Source organism: Biomphalaria glabrata, chromosome 7 (assembly GCF_947242115.1).
Source record: "Biomphalaria glabrata chromosome 7, xgBioGlab47.1, whole genome shotgun sequence".
In the NCBI taxonomy this organism is placed as follows: Eukaryota; Metazoa; Mollusca; class Gastropoda; family Planorbidae; genus Biomphalaria; species Biomphalaria glabrata.
The window spans coordinates 29,311,183-29,330,627 of NC_074717.1; the positions used below are offsets into that span (position 1 = coordinate 29,311,183).

General features: G+C 39.0%; 1 protein-coding gene across 1 annotated transcript; it reads left to right on the forward strand.

Moving 5' to 3' along the window:
* Positions 1 to 8,187: 8,187 nt before the first annotated feature.
* Positions 8,188 to 18,967, forward strand: LOC106068304 (uncharacterized). Its single transcript, XM_056035414.1, has 6 exons — positions 8,188 to 8,392; positions 9,332 to 9,539; positions 15,290 to 15,525; positions 16,844 to 16,930; positions 17,062 to 17,178; positions 18,765 to 18,967. Exons 1-6 carry the CDS (start codon positions 8,304 to 8,306, stop codon positions 18,922 to 18,924), a joined length of 897 nt encoding a protein of 298 aa, XP_055891389.1. The 5' UTR covers positions 8,188 to 8,303; the 3' UTR covers positions 18,925 to 18,967.
* Positions 18,968 to 19,445: the final 478 nt, after the last annotated feature.

Sequence of the window (19,445 nt, forward strand, 5' to 3'; positions counted from 1 at the left end):
ACTACGATGGACGAACTATATATATATATCTGTATATATTCTTTGTACATTCTCAAAAACGCGATTTGTATATGAATATATTATTTAAAATATAGATCTAGATCTAAGTGATTCTAAATCTCCTTTCATTAAATATCGGATATGACAGCGCTATATAAATTATTGTAATTATTGTAATAATTTTCATTATTAATGACTTAATACTAAGCATAAGTTTGCCATTAATCATAACGGTATAAAATTGATTTAGATCTAGATTTATGTTTTAATTAAATAATAATTTTTTTTGTCAGCCTTAAGGGTAGTAAACAACTAATAAACAAGAAACTTACTTTTTCTTTTTAAATCGCAGAAAGTAGAACTTTATACCCATATTGAGCTATGAATAAGATGGGTGGTTTGCTATTTCGCGGCTGTGTGTATGTGTTTAAGTTAACTTCTATTAAGTTTTGTTAAAGAGCTAATTGTCTCCCATTTTGTCGTGTTATATCAATGTTTTCTAACTTAACCTCTCCCATCGCTCTTTTTCGTTAATTTTCAATGGAACCACCAAAAAAAAAACGGGTGAAGGAAGGTGCAAAACAAAAAATAGGAGTGCCATCAAAGGCCCATGCCGACCAGCAAAATGATCAGGCCAAACACAGTTTCGGAGACATCAAAGTAGTGTTGAAGGCCATGCCGCTCGTGCATAGCAGAAAGTAAGGTCTAACGTTTTACTAATCATAATACGTACATTGTATAGTGTAATTCTTAAAATTATATTCTTGTTGAATTTTAAACAAAATTAATTGTAATAATAATAATAATAATAAAAAAACAAGAAAACGTGTTCGGGCCTTTGTGTCTTGCTGTTGTCACTTTTTTAAAAAGTTGTCTGCATTGAATTTTTTTTTTTCTTTGGTCGCGACCATACCGGCCCATTTGGTACCGGCCCACCGCGCATTTGCCGTTTGCCCATATAGCCAGTCCGCCCCTGTGTGTAGGCTATGTTGCAAGATACGTACATAGATAGAACTATCAAAACATACAAGTACGACATAGTTTTATTTATATCGAGTGGCTTATAACCAAGCTTCTGGAAGGGGTTCAACTCTCGACCTTCACGTCCACAATGATAACTGCCACGGTACAACCGCCTGTAACTTGTCGTTAAATTAGCTCACTAATATATTGAAAGTCAAGTTTAGTCGAGAGTAGGCTATGACGTCATCAAAAGCTGTGCTCCTACTTGAGGCAAACCAAAAAAATGTCAACAGAACAATGCTAGAGGTTGACAACTTTTTATCTCCTCCCGCCAAGCACGCGACAAGATAAGCTTCAGCAGACGACCGAGTCTGTCAGACAAAGAAATCCCATTAATATTGAAAGCATTGCTTTTAGAGTTATTATTTTGTCATTGTTGTGATTGATTTAGTCAGTAGCCCCCGCCCTCCCCATTTTTCTTTTTACCACTCGTCTCTATTTTGTTTGTCTTGATTTCTTGTCTCTCAGAATGAAGAGATTAAAAAGTGATTTCTCTTTCATCATGATAATACTAGATAGGGGTCAGAGGTCAAACAAATGCTTGCGTGACGAAACATGGCGTATTACAATCTATCTTGTACTTAAAGGAACATGTGTACGAAATTTCATGCGGATACTTGCGACAGTTGAAGAGATTTTGTGATCAATGAGTCAGTGGTATTTGGAATATATCTATTAATTGTAATATCCTTGAAAGGAAGGAGCTCAACGCCAAGAGAACAATGACAATACAAGTTTAATAGAATATATCCCAAAGCAAGGCTAATATCCACACCATAGACTTATTTATTAAGGTAGCAGGCTAGCAGACCATATTGAGAAAACAATAACAATAAAAATAAAGGTAGCAGAGGCTAGCGGACCAGATTGAGGGAACAATAACAACAAAAAATAAAGGTAGCAGGCTAGCAGACCATATTGAGAAGACAATAACAATAAAAATAAAGGTAGCAGAGGCTAGCGGACCAGATTGAGGGAACAATAACAACAAAAAATAAAGTTAGCAGGCTAGTAGACCATATTGAGAAAACAATAACAACAAAAATAAAGGTAGCAGAGGCTAGCAGACCATATTGAGGGAACAATAACAACAAAAATAAAGGTAGCAGGCTACCAGCCCATATTGAGGGAACAATAACTTCATCACAATAGGGACAATCATTGTTTGCTTAGTGCGCCGCAACAAGGCCAATGCATGAAATGGCTTTATTTTATATCAGTTCTCGGCTAGTTCGAAGTATAGATTACAGACAAGCTTGTCACGGACCACCTCACAAAAAGTCTTCGAGTGACACGGACCACAAGATCGCAGAAAGTTGTTGAGTGTCACGGACCACAAGATCGCAGAAAGTCGTTGAGTGTCACGGACCACATTGCAGAAAGTCGTTGAGTGTCACGGACCACATTGCAGAAAGTCGTTGAGTGTCACGGACCACATTGCAAAAAGTTGTTGAGTGTCACGGACCACATTGCAGAAAGTCGTTGAGTGTCACGGACCACATTGCAGAAAGTCGTTGAGTGTCACGGACCACATTGCAAAACGTTGATGAGTGTCACGGTAGGTTGGTTACCACTGTATAATATTGTTGACATTTGCTAGGGCTAAAAACTGTGACATTAATTAACTTCTCCCATTTAAATCATCAGTGTTAGACTTGAGTCTGATTGAGTCATCAGTTTTTAATTCGGCTCCTAATGAGTCATCAGTTTTTAATTCGGCTCCTAATGAGTCATCAGTTTTTAATTCGACTCCTAATGAGTCATCAGTTTTTAATTCGGCTCCTAATGAGTCATCAGTTTTTAATTCGGCTCCTAATGAGTCATCAGTTTTCAATTCGACTCCTATTGAGTCATCAGTTTTTAATTCGACTCCTATTGAGTCATCAATTTTAATTCGACTCCTATTGAGTCATCAGTTTTAGATTTTACTCTAATTGAGTCATTAGGCTCGGATTGGACTCCAAGTGAATAATACGTTTTGAATTTGACATCAATGGAGTCATCCGTTTTGGCTTGGTCTCTGAAGAAGTCATCAGTTTTGAATTTGCCCAAAGAGTTGAGTTTAAAGTTACTAGTTACATAATTGATCTATTATTCACATACATTATGACCTTTTTATTTACGATTTCCTAAAAAAAAAAAGTAATCACTTTAATATTAATCCACTCTAATCTAGAAAAGAGAAAAGCTGTTAATACTTGATCTATGATATATTCCTCTATTATATTCCTTTGTCGTTGGTAGTTATGTGTCCTTACTTATGAACAAGCAGTTCTGCGCTAGATGGCGTCGTATGATGTATGTATTAAATGTGTGCGTCCCAACTTCTACATTTGTTGTTTTGATACTTAAATACTAATAAACTTGGTGGCAGCGGAAAGTGAACTCTACTCCAGCTCAAAAACGCCAAAGTATTCTCGAAACTCGACGTTAAAGAAGCCTATTGGCATGTTCGCCTCGACAAATAATCTAGTATTCTGACCACAATGATAACACCTTACTGCCGTTACATATGGACAAGGCTGCCATTCGGATTATGTGTCAGTGGAGAGATTTTCCAAAGGAAACTGTCACAAGCACTGTAAGGCCTCAGCGGCTGCATCGATTTTGCCGACGATATCATTGTAGTCGGTTGTGGCAAGACAAGAGAAGAGCCGTTGAGGGATTATAAGGCAAAATTGGAAAATCTTCGAGAAAGATGCAAAAGAAAATCCATAATAGTGAACGAGAGCAAAACATTGGAACAAAAAGGGGCGGTCGAATTTATGGGACACATCATCAGCGCACAAGGCATTAATCCAGACCCCAAGAAGTTGCAGGCCATAGTGGACATGGATCGCCCTACAAACGCGCAGCAAGTCCGAGGGTTCTGTGGCATAGTTCAGTACATATCAAAGTTCTTTAGCAACCTGTCAGCTATATCACACCCCCTGCGGGAACTCACCAAGAAAGAAATGGATTTTGATTGGAACGAGGAATGCTAAGTCGCCTTTAGGAAATTAAAAGAAATGATAACAACAACCCCGGTGCTGGGTTTCTATAACGCAGCCAAATCCCTCGAAATTCAGGTCGACAGCAGCCAAGATGGGCTTGGTGCGTGTTGATGCAGGAAGGGAAACTTTTGGAATATGCTTCACGAGCCTTAACACCAACGGAAAAGAGATGGGCTCAAATCGAGAAAGAACTACTGGCAGTAGTTTTCGGACTCGAGAGGTTTAATCAATAGGCCTACACCTTAGGCAGACCCGTCACAATTCTAAATGACCACAAACCCCTGGCTACCTCTTACAATAACCTTTAAACCAAGCCCCAAGACTGTTACAAAATCTCATCATGAGAAGCAATAGATATGGTTTCACGTTCAAGTGGGTTCGCGGAAACGAACAGTACATAGCCGACATGGGCAAGTGGGGACAACTCCTCAGTTATTTGCTACATCTTTATGAGACTTTCTAGATAGTTTTCTATATTCATCTCTATTATGTTATATTATATGTTATACTTATATTTATGTTTTTGTTCTGCGCTAGATGGCGTCGTATGATGTATGAATTCAATGTGTACGTGCCAACCTCTACATTTGTTGTTTTGATACTTGAAGGACTTTGAAATGTTTAAACTCTGACCAAGTTCCATTAGAAGCATATCGTTTCAATGTAGATCTAGCCTAACCTCAATGAAACCACTTCATCCTTATTTTCACCTTTTCCAAGCCTTTCTTTTTTCACTGAACTTTCATGTGAGTCACTGAGGCGTAGCGACAAGGGCATCAAAAGATTTCGACGAGGGAGTGTTCACCCAGCTCCCCTGATGTATCGATCTGAAATCAAAGGCTGGGGAATGACATACTGGTGGCCCTTTTTCTTTTCATGTCTAGTCTTTTGTCTTTCTTTTTTTTTATGTGCTCTCTTAATCTTATGTAGCTTTTTTTTAAAGGCAATCATTAGATGAAAACATTAGGCCTACATTGTTCAACTTTTCACATTAATATGGCGAGTCTATCTATCTATCTATCTATCTATCTATCTATATATCTATCTATCTATCTATCTATCTATCTATCTATCTATCTATCTATCTATCTATCTATCTATCTATCTATCTATCTATCTATCTATCTATCTATCTATCTATATATCTGTCTGTCTGTCTGTCTGTCTATCTATCTATCTATCTATCTATCTATCTATCTATCTATCTATCTATCTATCTATCTATCTATCTATCTATCTATCTATCTATCTATCTATCTATCTATCTATCTATCTATCTATATATATATATATATATCTGTCTGTCTGTCTGTCTATCTATCTATCTATCTATCTATCTATCTATCTATCTATCTATCTATCTATCTATCTATCTATCTATCTATCTATCTATCTATCTATGAAGAAAAATCCCTTTTGTTTTATACACTGTGCATATGGAATTTATCCTTTTATTTATATTTATTCCTAGTTAGTCCCGAAACAAACGTTTTAATCCATTTTATTTAACGAAAATTCTGGAAATGGGTTGCCTGATTCAGCCAGGAAAACAAATGACTTAGAATGGGTTAAAGTCTCTATTTTAACACTCACTGATATCGACACATAGATTACAGTGGCGTAGCATCCATGTCGCGGAGGGATTCAATGACCCCGCGCCCATGACCATTAAGGGGCCCACAGCCTGTGGCGTAGTAATCATGGCGCCAAAGGGTTTGTTGCACTTAGACCCATGACTCATAATTAACCAGTTGGGCTTAATTGCACTTTTGTAAAAACCGATGGAAAATAAAAAAAGAATCTAAAAGGCTCCCTCAAAATGTCGTAAACGTTTGACCAAAGCTTACAATCACCTCAAAACGTTAGCCCGTGTTCTAACCTCGAGTCCATGCACCAGCGGCTTGGGGAAGAGTTTAATTAAGAGAATATGTATGAATTGCATAGAAAAAAAAAAGGAGAGAGTGACAATGACAATTGGGTCTATAGGGATAGTCCTGATCATCTCATCTCTGCCCGTGGTGCCTTCTGGGGCATAAGCCACCAACCAGCTTCCTCCAGACGTCTCGGTTCTGGGCGAGTCTCTTCAACTGTCTTGCCCATCTGCTTGACATCTGCTTGTAAATCGCGGCGCCATGTCCTGACAGTAATAAATTCAACGTTTTCAAAGCTCAATCTGTTTCTCTTTGTTTGTTTGCAATTTTTAAAAAGTAAACATTTTGGTGTCATTCTTCTATTAAGAATGAACTAAGTCGATTGTGAAACAAACTTGGAGTGTGTACAACATGAGGCTGCTGAAATAGCTCAATCTTTGGGTGTTTCATTTCTTCTAAATGTTTGAGAAAAGTTCAACGGCAATTGGATGAGCCTACTACTAAGTACTGTGAAGAGAAAATTGAAGATGCAGAGTAAACTTTCAAAATCAACAAACGAACGTCTTTGTTTCTCAGTTACTTGATAGATTTGCATAAAAAATGTTTGAGTCGTTAATGCCTTGTTTTAAGTGCTTACGACAAAGTGTTCTATGATGCCACCATTCTTCTAATCTCATCTGACCCAAATGATATTGCCATAGAATAGCGTTCAGAGATGCAAATCCTTTGAAGAAGCATTTCATAAAGACATATCAAGTCTGTGCTCAATACGAGATTCGGCTGGTTTCTTTTTTTCAGCATGGAAAAATATATTTTATAATTAAGTTTTCCTAACATTGTTACAGCAAGCATGTTGTTTCTCTCGCTTTATCTGTGACAGCTAGTCCAGTAGAGCGGTCATTCTCGAAGTTGCGATAGATCAGACATTGTGTAAGAAGTTCCGTGACACAAAGCAGACTGACTTCACTTGATGTTCTTTCCTTTGAACAAGAAACATCCAGAAGTTTAGAAATAGATGCCCCACTGCTTTCTGACTAGACTACTTAGAAGGCGAGAAACATCCAGAAGTTTAGAAATAGATGCCCCACTGCTTTCTGACTAGACTACTTAGAAGGCGAGAAACATCCAGAAGTTTAGAAATAGATGCCCCACTGCTTTCTGACTAGACTACTTAGAAGGCGAGAAACATCCAGAAGTTTAGAAATAGATGCCCCACTGCTTTCTGACTAGACTACTTAGAAGGCGAGAAACATCCAGAAGTTTAGAAATAGATGCCCCACTGCTTTCTGACTAGACTACTTAGAAGGCGAGAAACATCCAGAAGTTTAGAAATAGATGCCCCACTGCTTTCTGACTAGACTACTTAGAAGGCGAGAAACATCCAGAAGTTTAGAAATAGATGCCCCACTGCTTTCTGACTATACTACTTAGAAGGCAAGAAATATGAAGTTTTAGGAAATAAATGTTAGATCTCTTTACTGTTAAATAATGGACGTAGAACAAGATACTTTTTTTTTTGTCTCACACTAAGTTTGTTTTATTGGGGCGGGGCACCAATATATTCTTGAGCCCGGGCCCACAGGTTTCTTCCTACGCCACGCATGCCAGACAATCACCTTCTGTACGGGGATTTATGTACAGGAAAGCGCTCCCAGGGAGGTCAATACAAGCGGTATAAACACACCCTCAAGAGCTCCTTTAAGGAATGCGATATCGAAATTCACGGCTGGGAAGCACTAGCTCTCAATCGCTCCTCATGGCGTGAAGCTGTGAGTTTTGGAGTCTCAAGATTTGAAGCAAGAAGAGTGGCCAGGATGAAAGAGCGCCGAACCAACAAAAAGCTGAGAAGAGAGGTCTATCTGAAACTGACCAAACCTACCTATGCCATGTATGCGGCCGGCTTTTTAAAGCGAGGTATAGACTTTACAGTCATCTTCGAGTCCATAGGAAATGAGGAATGTCCTGATCGTCGATCACGAAGGAGGAGCTATATACGCGTAGGAGGTAATTATCTTCTGTTAAGGACGTCTGGAATGTATCATACAAGATCAGAAGATCTCAATGTTGACAAATATTGAACACACAACTGAAAAAGGAAAACATTTAAATTTAAATTGTTTAAAAAAAAAGATACTGGCAACTTGCTATACAAGTCCAATTTTCATTTTCTAAAGAATAAATAAAAATTGCACTAACATTTCTATTCTTAGCCTACTAGATCTAAATTTCGAATGTGTACGTGGTGTGCAAATGTAATCATTTTGAGTGCTAGTTTTCTACAAAATAAGGAAGGAGAATTAGTAAGTTCGATAACTCTAAAAGAGTTCGAAAATGGCGGCTATTGACATTTCTTAAACTAATTCAAACAAAAATCAAACTTAAACTCTATTTCCACCAAGTAATCTAAAAGAAAAAAATGAATTCTCAGATTTATTGTTTACCGCAGAAATTCGGTTGGAATGCTATCCAGGGATTCTCAAAAGAACGCGCAGATGAAATAGAAAGGTAGGCCTATAGTCTAATAGATAGATAGATTTGTACAAATGCTCCTTCTTCCCTAGCCGGCCTAGCGCTATTTATTAGAGCATGGAATGGGTTGCCTGAGCCAGCCATAAAAACCAGTGACTTGGCGGAGTTTAGGTCATTGGTTAATATGCATGACTAAATGCATGACGCGTAGGACGTAATCATCTTCTTTTTTAAAGTAACGTCTGTATCATATAAGATAAGATCACGTTTCACGTGTAATAAACGAATTATAATTTAAATAATAGCGAAATAATGACGTCTAATGTTAAATGTTTATTATTAATAAGTCAAAGATTTTATTTGTCATGTACTGAGATACACAAATACATACCATAGATCTAATAATAATAAAAATAATACGGCTTGTCTAAGTTGTCTTCGAGTCCGGAGATTAATGATGAATGCAGTATTTCCCGTGGCTACGCAGCCCCTACTGTGACCTACATATTTTACCACACCCATAAAGCTAGATGTTTAGTTATTACACTAGACTAGTCACTTAATGAATATGAATTCAATACGATGACCACTTAAATTAAGACAGGACTATTTGTAGATCTAGGTCTTAGATGCATAGCTACCCATAGGATAAAATGGGTGACAAAGCCAGAAGTATACCAATGATGTCAGCAACTCATAGGAATGATATCTCAACGAAAGTAAACAAAACAAAAACAGATTGACTGTCGGATATGTTCACACTTTAGGACATATCCTCATTATGCCGGATGTCTTGTGACCCTTATTGACGTTTTTTTTTAAATAAGACTGTGTTGTAAATTATACAACTGATGTGTTGAAAATACAAAAAGAAAATGTATCTAGATGTTTCTGAGCTAAGTGAGCAGACACTGCCCTCGTTTTGCTCTGTTGCCTCGGTCTAAGTAATTCCATGTCTCACTTCTGCTTTTCTAGGTACCTAACGCAAAAAGGAAAAAGTCCCTATTTTATCATCAAGTTTAATGGACCTGACCCCAGTCCGGACATCAGAGAGGAAGTGGAAAGGCGAATCCCTAAACGCAGGTTTCCTAGCTCCGACGCTGAAATCATTGTCAGGGATTTTCTGTGGAGTACAGAGTGCCACACACAGTACAAATTTCCAAGTGTACCGCCCAGTTATACTGTAAGTATATGGAGGTGACCGTGGAAATACCAACCATATATACTGTAAGTATATGGAGGTGACCGTGGAAATACCAACCAGATATACTGTAAGTATATGGAGGTGACCGTGGAAATACCAACCAGATATACTGTAAGTATATGGAGGTGACTGTGAGAATACCACTCAGATATACTGTAAGTATATGGAGGTGACCGTGAGAATACAACTCAGATATACTGTAAGTATATGGAGGTGACCGTGGAAATACCACTCAGATATACTGTAAGTATATGGAGGTGACCGTGAGAATACCACTCAGATATACTGTAAGTATATGGAGGTGACCGTGAGAATACCACCCAGATATACTGTAAGATAGGGAATGACCATGGGAATACCACCCAGATATACTGTAAGATAGGGAATGACCGTGGGAATACCACCCAGATATACTGTAAGATAGGGAATGACCGTGGGAATACCACCCAGATATATTGTAAGATAGGGAATGACTGTGTGAATATCACCCAGATCTACTGTAAGATAGGGAATGACCGTGTGAATATCACCCAGATCTACTGTAAGTATATGGAGGTGACCGTGAGAATACCACCAAGATATATTGTAAGATAGGGAATGACCGTGTGAATATCACCCAGATCTACTGTAAGATAGGGAATGACCGTGTGAATATCACCCAGATCTACTGTAAGTATATGGAGGTGACCGTGAGAATACCACCAAGATATACTGTAAGATAAGGAATGACCATGGGAATATCACCCAGATATACTGTAAGATAGGGAATGACCATGAGAATACCACTCAGATATACTGTAAGTATATGGAGCTGACTGTGGAAATACCACTCAGATATACTGTAAGTATATGGAGGTGACCGTGAGAATACCACTCAGATATACTGTAAGTAAATGGAGGTGACCGTGAGAATACCACCCAGATATACTGTAAGATAGGGAATGACCGTGGGAATACCACCCAGATATACTGTAAGTATATGGGGGTGACCGTGAGAATACCACCCAGATATACTGTAAGATAGGGAATGACCGTGGGAATACCACCCAGATATACTGTAAGATAGGGAATGACCGTGAGAATACCACCCAGATATACTGTAAGTATATGGAGGTGACCGTGAGAATACCACCCAGATATACTGTAAGATAGGGAATGACCGTGGGAATACCACCCATATATACTGTAAGATAGGGAATGACCGTGGGAATACCACCCAGATATACTGTAAGATAGGGAATGACCGTGGGAATACCACCCAGATATACTGTAAGATAGGGAATGACCGTAGGAACCACTCAGATATACTGTAAGTATATGGAGGTGACCGTGAGAATACCACCCAGATATACTGTAAGATAAGGAATGACCGTGGGAATATCACCCAGATATACTGTAAGATAGGGAATGACCGTGGGAATATCACCCAGATATACTGTAAGATAGGGAATGACCGTGGGAATACCACCCAGATATACTGTAAGTATATGGGGGTGACCGTGAGAATACCACCCAGATATACTGTAAGATAGGGAATGACCGTGGGAATACCACCCAGATATACTGTAAGATAGGGAATGACCGTGAGAATACCACCCAGATATACTGTAAGTATATGGAGGTGACCGTGAGAATACCACCCAGATATACTGTAAGATAGGGAATGACCGTGGGAATACCACCCATATATACTGTAAGATAGGGAGTGACCGTGGGAATACCACCCAGATATACTGTAAGATAGGGAATGACCGTGGGAATACCACCCAGATATACTGTAAGATAGGGAATGACCGTAGGAACCACTCAGATATACTGTAAGTATATGGAGGTGACCGTGAGAATACCACCCAGATATACTGTAAGATAAGGAATGACCGTGGGAATATCACCCAGATATACTGTAAGATAGGGAATGACCGTGGGAATATCACCCAGATATACTGTAAGATAGGGAATGACCGTGGGAATACCACCCAGATATACTGTAAGTATATGGGGGTGACCGTGAGAATACCACCCAGATATACTGTAAGATAGGGAATGACCGTGGGAATACCACCCAGATATACTGTAAGATAGGGAATGACCGTGAGAATACCACCCAGATATACTGTAAGTATATGGAGGTGACCGTGAGAATACAACCCAGATATACTGTAAGATAGGGAATGACCGTGGGAATACCACCCATATATACTGTAAGATAGGGAGTGACCGTGGGAATACCACCCAGATATACTGTAAGATAGGGAATGACCGTGGGAATACCACCCAGATATACTGTAAGATAGGGAATGACCGTAGGAACCACTCAGATATACTGTAAGTATAAGGAGGTGACCGTGAGAATACCACCCAGATATACTGTAAGATAAGGAATGACCGTGGGAATATCACCCAGATATACTGTAAGATAGGGAATGACCGTGGGAATATCACCCAGATATACTGTAAGATAGGGAATGACCGTGGGAATACCACCCAGATATACTGTAAGATAGGGAATGACCGTGAGAATACCACCCAGATATACTGTAAGTATATGGAGGTGACCGTGAGAATACCACCCAGATATACTGTAAGATAGGGAATGACCGTGGGAATACCACCCATATATACTGTAAGATAGGGAATGACCGTGAGAATACCACCCAGATATACTGTAAAATAAGGAATGACCGTGGGAATATCACCCAGATATACTGTAAGATAGGGAATGACCGTGGGAATATCACCCAGATATACTGTAAGATAGGGAATGACCGTGGTAATACCACCCAGATATACTGTAAGATAGGGAATGACCGTGGGAATACCACTCAGATATACTGTAAGTATATCTAGGTGACCGTGAGAATACCACCCAGATATACTGTAAGATAGGGAATGACCGTGAGAATACCACTCAGATATACTGTAAGTATATGGAGGTGACCGTGAGAATACCAACCAGATATACTCTAAGATAGGGAATGACTGTGGGAATACCACCCAGATATACTATAAAATAGGGAATGATCGCAAAAATGCCAGGCAGATGTATGTAAGTATAGGGAATAACCGCGAAAATACCACACAAATAAAGGGACGACCGCTGAAATACCAGCCAAATGTATGCTGATATAGGTGATGACCCTGGAATTACTACCCAGAAATTTGCAAGTGTAAAAAATGGAAATTTTGTGGTCAAGACAGTGCTATTTATATTGTTTTTATTTTGCCTTATGAAACAAAGTCTGATCATTCACACTCCATAGTATTGCCGGAGATACTAGTTAAAATGAAGAATCAGAATCAAAATACTTTTCACTAAATACAAAGTATTTATTCTAACACTTTGAATTGCTGCAATATTAAACACACTTTATAAATAAGCAATACAATTGTATGCCTTCACATCAGTCTTGAAACAGTCAACGCTCCTTTGATCAAAAGTCCCTCAATCTGCGACCTTTTTTAGCACTTGGAAAATTATAATGTCATCTTAGTTTTAAACGAATTAATTTTAAATTACTTCAAAATGCAAGCCTTGATTCGCTATTTTAAACTCTGACCTTTATGAGTACTTTACATGATAGTAAGTATAAGGAATGACTGCAGAAATACCACTCAGATATATGTAAGTATAAGAACGGATTGCGGAAATACCACTCAGATATATGTAAGTATAAGAAAGGACTGCATAAATACCACTCAGACATATTTAAGTATAAGAAAGGACTGCAGAAATACCACTCAGCTATATGTAAGTATAAGGAATGACTGCAGAAATACCACTCAGATATATGTAAGTATAAGAAAGGACTGCAGAAATACCACTCAGATATATGTAAGTATAAGAAAGGACTGCAGAAATACCACTCAGATACATGTAAGTATAAGGAATGACTGCAGAAATACCACTCAGATATATGTAAGTATAAGAAAGGATTGCGGAAATACCACTCAGATATATGTAAGTATAAGAAAGGACTGCATAAATACCACTCAGACATATGTAAGTATAAGAAAGGACTGCAGAAATACCACTCAGCTATATGTAAGTATAAGGAATGACTGCAGAAATACCACTCAGATATATGTAAGTATAAGAAAGGACTGCAGAAATACCACTCAGATACATGTAAGTATAAGGAATGACTTAATTTTTATTGGTTCATTTATAATGTATTCTGAGAATAAAAGAATAAGAGGCCTAGAGATTTACTTTTTTGAAATCCCCTGTCAGACTTTGCGATCTATAGGGCAGATGATGTAAGGGTCATTAGTTTCTGTGGCCCACGGTTAAATTTTATGACCGGAACAACGACCAACCGCTTTTTCTTTTCCCCAACTAAATGTCAGGTACTCGTTAGAGTGGACTAAGAGGCGGCCAAAGATCCCGAAATAAAAAAGATCCCAGTCTTCACCAGGATTCCAGCCCGAGACCCCGATTCGGAAGAGGAAGACATCGATTTAGGGAGGATAATGCAAATTTATTGTGCTCTTGACTAGTCGCGGACTAAACCATAAATCGAAAAAGTATAGTTAAAAACAAGAAAACACAAAAATACTGGGAAAAAAAAAGCTTATACGAAATGTAATTGTATCATTTATCTTCGATCTGTCATGTAATTGAGTTTGTAATATATCTAGACCACCAACAGTAAATCTGTGCCATTAGAAATATTAACAAAGCTTATATCAACTCACTCTATCAATCTGGTACAAAGTTTGTACACGTTATTTCTCCGACACCCACTCTGGGACCAAGCTGAAAATGTGCAGTTATTTCTTTGACCTGACAACACAAAAAAAAAATCAATAAAAAATTAACTTATTATTTAATTAGCTATTGGTAATTAATTATTTTGTTTGGTATCTTGAACAAGGGAAAGAAATTATACTTAAGAGCTTGGCACAACTTCCCCATACTCCTTCTGTGTATCACATCCTCCGTGCGGCATCCGCCTTCAAACATTGTTTCGAGTTTAGATAGTGACATGCTATTGGACAGATAAGAGTGGATGAGGAAAGTTGGTCTGGATTCTAAAACGTTTTTTTTTTAATTAAGCATAACGCACTGTTGAACAGAACACGGCAGGACGGATTTAGGACAGTACATGAGATCTGGAATGGTAAAGTTGTAATCATCACACCAGCCTCACGCCAGCCTCACAAAAGAAAAAGGAGAGAAGAAAAGATAATTATTTTTTTTTAAGGGGGCCGGGCAATTTACCGAAAGAGGCAGGCCTATCGTTGTAGAACATAATTTTTTTTTTATCCATTGAAACTTTAAAAAAAAAAGGTAATCTCATATCAGTTTGAATCATGTTCTAAATCATCTATTCATGCCTTTCCATCTCAAGAACTCTGTTACTAGTTATTCTAGTTAATGAACAGAACACATTTTTTATTATCATATGATAATAATGGTCAGTTTGAGTAGAAAACAAACAAACATTTACAAATGTATCGCATTAAAAAAAAAGCACATGTTTGTGAGTTTGATTTGTACATAGTTAGAACCCCGAGGATACAAATAACCATCGAAATGTCCGCTGGAGTTTTGCCAGACCAGCAAATGACCAGAAAATGACCATTTAAATTTAATGTTGTCCATTGATAGTCTATTAGAATAGGACCACTAGTAAGTTTTTAGTTTTCAAGGCAGGACATTGGCTTTCAAGACATTGTTATCTTTCCCAATCGTTATACACTGCTTTTTCTTATTTCTATCTGACCAGCCACTGCCCCCTGTCACCTACGAAAAGCTTGCTGACCCCCCGGCCATCAGGAGGCTCTATTATCGTCCAATGGAGGTCATTAAGCCGCCCCGAGGCACGGTGGTCAACGACCCAGAACGGGGCCTGTATGAGTGGCGGGAGTTGGCCCACAGGCCGGGGTTCGGCATATGGCAGCCTCTGGAGAGGATCCCTGTGCTGAGTAATGTAGGGGAGAGAAACACGTTATTAGCACCAAGGTGAAATCATCGGAGTGGTAATTATTGTCAGTGGCGGCGCGTTATAGGAAAACGACAGAGGCAGAGAAACTAAGTGTCTATATGTCCCTTCCCCCTATTTCATTTCGATTTCTTTATGTAAAAGCCCTTACTGCCCTTGCTCTCTTGAGCCCTTTGAATTCATTGAACTGTGACCCGCCGCCACTGAAACTAATAATGAGAACACTTCAATATTTAGTTACAGGACTTCAATGAATTGTATTTCTCATTTAGTTACTATCATCACTTGGCACAGTGAAAGAAATAGTGCTGATTCGTGATGGGTTATATTTGTAATTTGAAGAACGGGAGCCAAATAATAAAGTCGTAGCTGTGTTCAACATTACAATTGCCCTGACATGAAGATATTTCTGTACGTTCTACCTCTTGAAAGATACTTGGGAATCTGAACTCGGGTGTGCACGATGGGCTAGAGAAAGGATAATAGAATAAATTCTACACTTGAATAGTGTCACAAGCTGTTCTTTAACTAAGGTCTCAAATTTATAAATACATAAGACTACCTCTTTCTTCTGCTTTTTCTTTTAAAGGGGGAGCGGGAAAGAATGTGTCTAGCTATAAGCTAGCCTGTTTCTTTTAAAGGGGGAGCAGGAAAGAAGGTGTCTAGCTATAAGCTAGCCTGTTTCTTTTAAAGGGGGAGCAGGAAAGAAGGTGTCCAGCTATAAGCTAGCCTGTTTATTTTAAATGGGGAGCTGGAAAGAAGGTGTCTAGCTATAAGCTAGCCTGTTTCTTTTAAAGGGGGAGCAGGAAAGAAGGTGTCTAGCTATAAGCTAGCCTGTTTCTTTTAAAGGGGGAGCAGGAAAGAAGGTGTCCAGCTATAAGCTAGCCTGTTTATTTTAAATGGGGAGCTGGAAAGAAGGTGTCTAGCTATAAGCTAGCCTGTTTCTTTTAAAGGGGGAGCAGGAAAGAAGGTGTCCAGCTATAAGCTAGCCTGTTTATTTTAAATGGGGAGCTGGAAAGAAGGTGTCTAGCTATAAGCTAGCCTGTTTCTTTTAAAGGGGGAGCGGGAAAGAATGTGTCTAGTTATAAGCTAGCCTGTTTCTTTTAAAGGTGGAGCGGGAAAGAAGGTGTCTAGCTATAAGCTAGCCTGTTTCTTTTAAAGGGGGAGCGGGAAAGAATGTGTCTAGTTATAAGCTAGCCTGTTTCTTTTAAAGGTGGAGCGGGAAAGAAGGTGTCTAGCTATAAGATAGCCTATTTCTTTTAGACCTTTGTATATCCCGCACAGCAGCCATTCTTTTGAAAAAGTGTACAATTGTGTGAGTTTCTCTACACTCTACAGGCTGAAGCGACACGCTCCCAATGACGAGAAAGAGAAATGGGATCACATTCGGAATTTGTCTAGACACAACCAAGTAGCTTATGGATAGTAAGTCATTTCAATGTTGGTGCTGCTTTTTAAGTCTTTTTCTAGTCTTCGAATCACTCCCTAGTCTGACTCACTCTCTAATCTGACCTTAGTAGTCCTGAACATCACAGCATTACCTTTTCTCTTGGCAGCCGTAAAGAGACGCCAGGTTATGACGGGCACAAGCAGACAGTGGAACACGTCATGTCAGACGTCAGGGCTCAGCCTCAGAATCCAGTCTACTTATCTGCTACACATGACCTTTCGGGGTATGTCTTAAGCAGTGCTTACATTTGGTTAAAATATGATGTAGATTAGTGATGGCCCAACCACGGCCTGTCTATGACGTGGTGCTATCCAAAACCTTGAAACATCTGTCCATCGTGCATAATGAAGCTCAAAATGATTGGTTCCATCATAGTTCGATGGGACTTCTTGTTTACAAGACCTACAATAGTGGCTGTAGCCATTAAAGAATTACGTTTTTTTGGAGTCAAGTTCTTTGTGTCGTGTTAGAGAGAGACTGACAGAGTCTTAGCAATATCGTAACATTCCTGATATTTCTAAACATCCGATTTTGGTTTTGTTTTTAAATGCTGTGAATGTTCAATCAGAATTGAAGATTATCACATCATATTCCAAACCTCCCGCCGGACGTCGGGTGATGGTGCCATGCAAGGTACAAACCGGTACCATCGAGATGACGGTCCACAGCACATGCTGCACAATCAAGCAGTTTGTATTTTTTCGAAAGCATGTCCTGATTAAGAATACCATATAAACATAGTGACTAAGAATACAATATCTAAACATAGTGATTAAGAATATTATTGTTTTAAGTTTCAACTTGATTTGAAAATGGGAATGGGAGAAATAACGTGTACAATTATCTAATGGGACAAAACCCTACTTATTTAACCATATCCGTGCACACCGAAGGATTAATTTCCCTTGTTGGTATCAAACAAAATAATTAAATACCAGTCATTAATTGACTAATTGTGCAAAGTTTCAATTTGATCCGTGAATGTGTTGATCTAGTAAAATCGATACTGGTGGTGGTTAAGCACTTGGCTCCCAAACCTGAGGACCTGGGTTCGAATCTTGGGGAAGACTGGAATTTTGAATTTCGGGAATTTTCAGGGCGTCATTGAGTCCACCCAACTCTAATGGGTACCTGACTTAAGTTGAGGAAAGTAAAGGCGGTTGGTCGCTGTGCTGGTCACATGACACCCTGTTCGTTAAACGTTAGCCAAAGAAACAGATGACCTTAACATCATCTGCCCTATAGATCACAAGGTCTGAAAGAGGAATTTTACTTTTACAATGGGCAACTATACACTGAGTGTAAAAATGCTTCACCTTGGATGATCTTACTGCGGTATAAACTCTGCACTGCTGTACCAAATTCTACTGGCTTCTGCATCTGGTACTGAAATCGTACGGGATTTTACTGCACCAGATTTGACTTCACACCGAACTGATTGTACCGGAGTGATCCTGAATCCCCGACTCTTGACACCTTCGCTCTTTATATAGGATTCTCGAAGGCCCTCTCGAAAGCGATCGATCACCGCTCTCAGTTCTCTCTGAATGATCACACAGTGAGTTGCACGAGGAGCCACCAGGAGTTTCTTGAAACGTCTCCCATCGTCACGGTTGACGGCTCACATAGCGCTGGCTTGTGTCATCTGCGTTGACTGATTACGCACACGGTTACCGCGTAGCCACCACAAATGTAGCAATTTGATATAGCATTCTTTATCATGGTACTATTTCAAGTAAATACAATCTTTTCTTTTTTTGACAATAATACCGGCAGACTTAGTTTCTCTTTCTCTGATTGATTTTCCAGAATATTCCCGCCAGAAATGTACATGCCGACCACAGAGAGAATCAGACACCGTGACTCCGGGAACAAAACACGAATTGTGACTTTGGCCAATCCAAATAACCCTTTCACAGAAGATACACGTCTCGTTGGACCCCCACCATACGAGAAGTGGGCAGCCTAGTCATCGCCAGATCAAAATCAATGATGTCCACCCCTCCCATTTTTTTTAAAAAAGGTCTTTTTTTAATTCACAGGATATTTACATTTTGTTTGGGTAATTTTAGCAGAGATAGAATTTGGTCACGTGATTGAGGTTTTAGAAAAAAATAAGAAAAAGAAGGAGGGGGAATAATTTATTGGGGTCTGAACTAACCTGGAGTAGTCATTAGATCAATCTATAAATAAATTTTTACAAATCCTGAAAATTAAAATCATACAAAAAAACACCCTGGAAGTTCAAGGGGGGATAATGTAAAGAAATTCCATTGTGTGACCTATTGTGTATCACGTGACCAGCACTAGGCTCTCAAGACACGTCCAACACATGACAGGTTGTCAACATAGTAGCACGTGCTGATGTACAGTCCTAGTCACCAAAGAGACGCGAGCAGGAGACTATTGGCTCCTAGCCAAGCACTGAACCAACTCTACCGTGTTATCCCCACATGTGGGGCGTTTCTAAACTAGTTTTCTGGCTAATTT

What these genes read in the sequence shown, in the direction of transcription:
- LOC106068304 (XM_056035414.1), top strand. Translation starts at nt 8,304, where the DNA reads ATGAATTCTCAGATTTATTGTTTACCGCAGAAATTCGGTTGGAATGCT. An exon ending in CGCGCAGATGAAATAGAAAG is followed by an intron (nt 8,393 to 9,331) that starts GTAGGCCTATAG and finishes CTGCTTTTCTAG; the next exon opens with GTACCTAACGCAAAAAGGAA. An exon ending in AACACGTTATTAGCACCAAG is followed by an intron (nt 15,526 to 16,843) that starts GTGAAATCATCG and finishes TACACTCTACAG; the next exon opens with GCTGAAGCGACACGCTCCCA.